This window comes from Sceloporus occidentalis, unplaced genomic scaffold (genome assembly GCF_023333645.1).
Source record: "Sceloporus occidentalis isolate IW3139 unplaced genomic scaffold, rSceOcc1.0.p SCAF_160, whole genome shotgun sequence".
In the NCBI taxonomy this organism is placed as follows: Eukaryota; Metazoa; Chordata; class Lepidosauria; order Squamata; family Phrynosomatidae; genus Sceloporus; species Sceloporus occidentalis.
The window spans coordinates 332501-340252 of NW_028317140.1; the positions used below are offsets into that span (position 1 = coordinate 332501).

A 7752-nucleotide genomic window follows, 5' to 3' on the forward strand; every position below is an offset into this window, starting at 1 on the left:
TATACTAATAGCTCTATTCTTATTTTCCGATAGAAAGTCCGCACCGGATATCCGGCTCAACATCAGCTGTTTGAAGGGTCATTTTTTGTTTTGTATAAAAGGAGGACGCCGGCCGGCAGCGACATCCCGGTTGTTTTTGAGCTGAGCCTTCCTGACTGGCAGAGAATAATAAAACATCAACACCGTGCAAGAAGCCGCCCGTCTCTGGATGCGGTTCGGTAGGAATATACACTTTGTTGTTTTTTTTGAGAAACTCCCCTCCTCAATAATCCGGCCTCAAATAGAGATCGGGTTATAATTCTAGAATCCAGATCCCCCGCAGCGCTGCTGGAGACCTGGATTCTCCTTTCTGTCAGCCGGTGAGGGTCCGTGCCATGCGCGGAGACATCCTCTGCTTCTCCCCTCCCCTCCACTTTGCTTCTCCCTTCCACTTCCGCTGGGGCTTCTGTTACTGAACGCCGGCGTCACGTGACCTTCCATTGACCATATATTTATATATATATATTTATATTTTATTGTGTATTATCTATTCTTTTTTTGTCTATATTAATGAAAGCATATTTTTATACCTATTTTAGCGCTGTCAGTTTTTCTTATGTCAGGGGGTATAAAGCATCTCAGGGAGCACAGTGGCATATCGGGGGTATAAGGCATATCAGGGGGCACAGTGGCATATCGGGGGTATAAGGCATATCAGGGGGCACACTGGCATATCGGGGGTATAAGGCATATCAGGGGGCACAGTGGCATATCAGGGGTATAAGGCATATCTAGGGGCACAATGGCATATAGGGGGTTAAAGGCATATCAGGAGACACAGTGGCATATAAGGGGTAAAAGGCACATCAGGGGATAGAGTGGCATATAGGGGGGTATAAGGGATATCAGGGGACAGAGTGGCATATAGGGGGGTATAAGGGATATCAGGGAGGGAGAGTGGCATATAGGGGGGTATAAGGGATATCAGGGCGGGAGAGTGGCATATAGGAGGTATAAGGGATATCAGGGCGGGAGAGTGGCATATAGGAGGTATAAGGAATATCAGGGGATAGAGTGGCATATAGGGGGCTATAAGGGATATCAGGGGATAGAGTGGCATATAGGGGGGTATAAGGGATATCAGGGAGGGAGAGTGGCATATAGGGGGGTATAAGGGATATCAGGGAGGGAGAGTGGCATATAGGGGGGTATAAGGGATATCAGGGCGGGAGAGTGGCATATAGGAGGTATAAGGGATATCAGGGCGGGAGAGTGGCATATAAGAGGTATAAGGGATATCAGGGCGGGAGAGTGGCATATAGGAGGTATAAGGGATATCAGGGCGGGAGAGTGGCATATAAGAGGTATAAAGGATATCAGGGCGGGAGAGTGGCATATAGGAGGTATAAGGGATATCAGGGGATAGAGTGGCATATAGGAGGTATAAGGGATATCAGGGGACAGAGTGGCATATAGGGGGGTATAAGGCATTTCTGAGGCAGAGTGGCAAGCTGGGGGTGAGATTGCATAACTGGCGTCAGGTTGGCAAATAAAAGAAAATATAAACGAGGCATTTTTCTCCATAATAGTTTTTATTAAATATGAAAAAATAGTTTACATGAATTAATATTTACTAGTAAAACTTTTTTTGGTATTTTGGTAAAGCTTAGTTTGAGAAATAATGTGTTTTGGGTTCTTGTACCTGTAAAATATAGCTTTAATTATTATGTCAGTAAAATAAGAAGGCGGATAGAGAAATGCCAGTGTGATAAAGAGGTGAAAGTGTTAATGACAAATCTTAATTTAAATTATACGTTTTTATTTTAAATAAATGAAAAATGTGCATTTTTTTTTTTTATCCGAAAAAATAATCGGCCAACGAATAGATTATGAAAGTAATCGTTAGTTGCAGCCCTAGTATACATATATATATAAATAATAGAATAGCTTGCGATCGCCCACGGGGTCACGAGTCCTTTGTAGGCTCCTCGGGGGGAGTGCACCCTGGAACACGCGTACCCCTCGTTGGTCTTTTGTTCTGTACACTTTCATTAAGGGGAACTGATGATGTTTTATGGAACTTCTTTTATTAACACAATGAATCATTTTATATATATTTTGGATATAAATCAAAAAATATATCTCTTTTGGACATTTTTAGTTTAAAGGGATTTTTTATGTGATTGAGGATGAGATCTGTGGCAAAAAGTGACAAAGATTAATATATCCGATACCCATCATATTAATATATAATACCCATCATGAAGATCCCTTCTCCTCCTACCATCCTTACAGCGGCTGCACGAACCAATCAACAACAACCAGCCACTTATAAGGGAGCGATAACTTAATAGGGAGGAATAATCTTACAGCAAAGGAACGTAGCGGCAATTACTATCATTAGGAGCTTTTATCCATCATGGCAATCTAGAGATTTGTTTGCAGATTCTACAAACATAACAGGAACATTCAAAATTGAGAAAACAATAGGTAAAAGTGTACATGCGCTACAACACTCTGTGGGAATCCCACGTTCCCACACTTCAACAAGATAAAAAGACAGATATTGGTGGTGCAACGACAGAAGTAAATATGAACGTAACTAACCCTCACCCCAATGGGTTATATAGAATAAATGGCATTAAAAAAAAAAATAATAATAATAATTAATAATAATATAATAAATATAATAATAGTGCACTCTGTATGATAAAAGCAACATTTAAAAAAATAAATTATAAAAAACATTCTGATGAGTCAGACAAAGACTGACTCAAATCATCAGCGCCTGGTGTGATTAGGGATCACGCACCCAACTGTATTTGAATGGAAATATCTTGCCTAGAGCCGGTAACCTGGCTCCAGGGATAAAGAACACGGTGCTGACTTAGGGCAGGACTCCCCCTTTAAGGTGATGGACAGCAGAGTGGATCCAGCAGAGTGTATGGAGTATATGTATATAAACACATTGATCTCACATGTAAGAGATTTATGTTATAGATTCCATACGATAATGTGACCTCGTACACGCGGTATATCCAACACACACACAAACGCACACAGATACTGTTTGAGGGGCAACCATGAAAAGATGTCATTTTATTTATCCGTTATTTAAGGTGGAAGTCTCACGGGGGGGAAAAAAACATTTCAACAGGCGTCATGTACGGTGCCGGCACTGACAAAAAACCCGGTCTGATTTCAGTCCTTTATCTGCAGACCTGGATATTGTCAGATGTGATGTTTTGGGTGACGCTTCCGGCTCAAACTCTGTACTGAGTCGAAATGTTAGAAAAAAAACCCCCCCAATAGTTCAGTCTTTCAACGTTTAGGGTCCTGGTGCGAGCTCATAGTCACTCGACTCCGATGATTGGGAAAACGAGTAATACGATGATGATGATGATGAGCTCTCTTCAGGATCCGCCTGAGAAGGGCATATGTCCTCATATCTTGGAGGTGGCTCCGAAGGGATAGGCTCGTTGATGTATTCTATTCTCGGCCCCCATCGCCATGGAACGGTGTGTATGTCTTCCCCGTCGCTTCCGCCGGAATCACGGTCGCCCCTTTCAAACAGGACGCTGTCGTAGGAAGGAGGGTCCCTGCTCATTGGCCAATCATCTCCTCCTGCAAAAGGTGGAGGTGGGGCTGACGGGACCGTGAAGACTTCGTCACCCACACTTACAGGAAGCGGCTGATATCTGCAGGCTTCTGGGTCCTCCTCAGAGTCGCCGTCCCGACGGTTTTTACTCAGACAGATAGCCAGGCAGTAACACAAGACGATTAGTATGATTACGATTGTCTGCAGTAAGGGAGTTTCACAGACTTTAGGGGGTTTGTCTGTGTTGGATACCGGCTTGCAGGCTGGAAACACAAGTCCTGGGATACTAATCAGTACCCCGCAAGCCAGTAACAGGATCCCGAGTATTACGAACTGCACAAACTGCCGGCTTTTCCCGCAGAGGAAGCTGCTATCTGGATCCGTCGGGTCTCCTTCTAATTCCCTCCTTCTCCTCTCTCGTTGGGCAGTAAACTCTGCCATCATTAAATATGCCAGCCCTATCCCGGCAAGTACCGGGCCCGTCGCCTTGTAGGTGATACAGCTGTCGGACTGGCATGTCGCGAACCCATAGACAGAAAGTAGAGATCCGCCGCATAAGAGCGCCCAGCCAAACACAAACAGCGTGAATGTTATTCTGCTGCTTGTGCCAGGGCTAGGAGTGCCGGAGCAAGTGCGCTCCATGACGGCTGAAACGTGTACCTGTCGGGGGTCAGTCAAAGATGTTCAGGTGCAGAGACTCGCACCTATGTGCCGGCTATTGCGTGCACACGAATGAAGGCCTTTTAATCTCTGCCTATTTTGTCTTTTTAAAGTCAATTGAAAGCTCAGTTTCGCTCCCTGTCGTGGACAGGTAACTGTTATGCTCAGTACTGCTACTGCTCACAATCTGAAACAACCAGAGTGTCTGGATGCGCTTTTACAGAACATCACAGCATTGTGATGTCACAGCACTATGACATCACAGTCAGGGCAGGCTGTACCACAGTGCAAAGGCCATGGGGGTGTTCTGTCCTGCTTCCAAATACCAATACAGCTGCCGCTTTCACAAATGACAGTGTTTTATTCCATAACCCCGCCTCCTAACACGAAGTGGTTTCTTCCAAAGAGACTTTCTGCAGTCTTAAGAAGGGCTTCTTTTGACGTTGCGCATGCTTCATAGAAATACTTGTGACTTGTTAATAGATGACAATGTTGAGGATACTTGGACAGGAGAAAAACCCTGTTTACACGTAATAAAAGACAATTAACCCCTTAAGAACCAGACTGTTTTTTGTACCTTTCATGATCGATGATGTTTTGACACGGCGCTCGTGTTTAGCTGGGATTTTCTCCTCTGCCACTTAGGGAACCCACGCAAGTTTTATATATTGGGGTTTTTTTTCAGGACAAGAAGAATTTTTTTGATCTAAATATGAGTACATTTTATTTGAAAAATATTTTAGCTAATTAAAAAACCTGCTAAATAGATTCTATTTGTCTTGAGTTTAGATCCAATGTTTTTATGGTTTTTTTTCAAGTTATATGGCAAGTACAAGCAGCATATTGCTATGTTGATGCAATTTTTTTCCCAAATCTGGTCATTCTGTCTCATGTGCTATTTGGGGCCTTTTTTGAGTTAAACACTATCTTATTGTGTGCAACGAATATCTGGGTGCAAATAAAGTTATTAAGCGCAATCCACAAGCTGATAGCAAGAACTACAGTGGATTCATAGGGCAATTATGGAGGTGATTAATAATAAAAAAAAAACGCAGATAAGACGTGGCTACAAACCCCACCAGAAAAACTCATTTTATAAGTTCTGCAGACTCAACCCCTCCATATGTGTTTGGCTGAGTGATTATTGGCATTCCGCCACCTTTACAGATTATTGCTGCGTGCCAAAGAGCTAATATTCCTCGAAAGGTCCCAGAAACAGCAGATACGACTGCCTAGGAGGAGCAAAGATCCGCGTGTATTCACACCACGGAGACTAAAGTGCCCATCATCCGTAATGCTCACACTGGAAACGGGCGGCATCTAAATGACCATGCTACATTTATTAGCATACGATAGATTTTGGAGTAAGTGAATAGCCCGATCTTATTCCAAGGAAAAATAGCTTCCCACCTAACACCCCCTCTGTGGATATTATGGTGCTTAGGCCAATGGAAGCATCGTATGTGTATACGTTACACATCTTCACTGTAGGCGGCAAACGCAATACCTGCACGCAATACACACAGATACGAACGCGTCACGATGTTTCAACGCAGACTTCACAAACACACCAGAGTGACAGCCATGTTTTCACACATCAGTCTCATGTGTTACAGACTGTGCCCCGGAGTATCCGGGCATTATCCCCTAAATGACTGCGGCTGCCTTATCCATGCAGGTATCTCAACAGTCTACCTGCAACACCCCCTCCAACACCCTGTAAGTAATACAGTAATGCAGCCCGATATATAAATGTAATATTCTTTCATCGGCCCCCGGGGGTGTAAAAAGATTGTCTGTGCCGTCATTGCCCACCCCCCCAAACAGACTGCCTGTGCCGTCATTGCCCCTTGCAACGTACACGCTGGCACACAGAGGCCTGCAGTTACCCCACTGCCAGTGGAGGGTATTTAACTGCTGATGTCCCTGATTTGCTTTTTTTTTTTTTTTAAATACGTTTTTATTGAACTTTTTTAAGGCACAGACTTAGTTTAAAAGCTAAGAATGAAACCCCCCCCCACCTCACTCTCAGCTCTTATTGGTGAATTCCTAATATCTGCCCAGGGTAAATATATGGGTATATACCCCTCTTCCTTGTGCCGGACTCTAATGCGATGCATTTTCTAGAAAGAATTATACACAAATGTGAAATTACAATTTCAAAATCAATTTTTATTTTGGCTGCAAGCCATGATGTCATAAGCCAGAAAGGCCAACGGTAACATTAAATTATAATATATAATGAAAGCGTTATTGCTATGTACATCAGTATGCTAATTTCTAAAGCCGCAAGAACTTTGCACATAAATAGCGTCTCGATAACGATTTAAAAAACAACAACAGCGGCTTATTATATAAAATACACGGGGTACGAAATACATTCATAGTCATACTTCGTAAAGGAAAGTGCTGGAGACTACAACACCCATTATCCATCTGTGCCAGAGGTTAGAAGAGGTTTCCACTGATTGAAAAGTTATAATATCCATAAAAATATTTTATTCAAAAAAAAAAAAATCATGTTCGTCCTCCGTGCACGGAATCATATTGAATTAAGCATTAACGAAATTCAGAAATTCATGATTACGGTAAAAAACGAAAGGGTTAAAGCTCTAGCTAAAATTGCTTAAAACTACACACAATCCTCGGATTGTTAACCAGGAAGACAGAGGCAGCAGATTGCGGCACATTGACGCAAGCAACGTTACTATTTGGAGTACAAAATAGAAATTTTTTTTTACCAGCGGATAGAAATTACCGTCTATTAAACTACAGTCAAATATTAAAACAGAACATTAAACACTAAAAACAATCATTGATTCCATGATGGGAAGCAGAAGTAAAAATAAATATATTTGAAATGGAAGTAAAACAGTAACGTTTCCCAGATGTGCGCCTTTTAACGTTGGGTTTTATGTTTATGTAAATTCGCAAACTTGGAACTTGGGGTTCGATCATTGGAGTCCACTATTAAGTTGACCTAAAAGTCTGATTACCCTTAGACAAAACATCCAAAAACTATAATAAGATGCTCCGTTTAATATACCAGGTGATAAAATGCTACTTCCTCTTTGTCGGGGTTTTGTAAGTACTCCCCTATGATGTCATAATTCACCCCTTAATTCAACCCTTTGGTTGTGCTTTCCCAATGCTTCCCAGTGGTCTCCGTCGTTTCTATTAGGGATTCATTAATGGGGGGATAAAGTCCAACGTTCAACGTCCACCCAACAGCCTTCCTTTCCTCGTCGGACTGCGTGGTATGGATGTTGGGGGCGCACCAGAACGAGAGACACGTGGAAAGTGAGCCGTTCCAGAGGGCGAGCGGAGGTTTCTTACAATGAGATTCTTTTCTTTGGCCGCTGCTTTTAGAAGCTTCTCTGGTGGTTTCCTCAAGTTCTGGTCGATGGCCATGCCGCCCTGTGACCACCCAAAATTACATTAAAATGACATTACCTTAAAATTGGGTTCTTCGTAGGATCGTAAAACAACCCAAATCACCCGTTCTAGCTTGTGTC

General features: G+C 42.7%; 1 protein-coding gene across 1 annotated transcript; it reads right to left on the reverse strand.

Moving 5' to 3' along the window:
- Nucleotides 1-3307: 3307 nt before the first annotated feature.
- Nucleotides 3308-7648, reverse strand: LOC149279803 (transmembrane protein 171-like). Its single transcript, XM_089500796.1, has 2 exons — nucleotides 7574-7648; nucleotides 3308-4237 (listed from the first exon to the last, which is right to left on the reverse strand). The coding sequence occupies exons 1-2, from the start codon at nucleotides 7646-7648 to the stop codon at nucleotides 3308-3310; spliced, it is 1005 nt and encodes a 334-aa protein (XP_089356922.1).
- Between the last annotated feature and the right edge of the window lie 104 nt (nucleotides 7649-7752).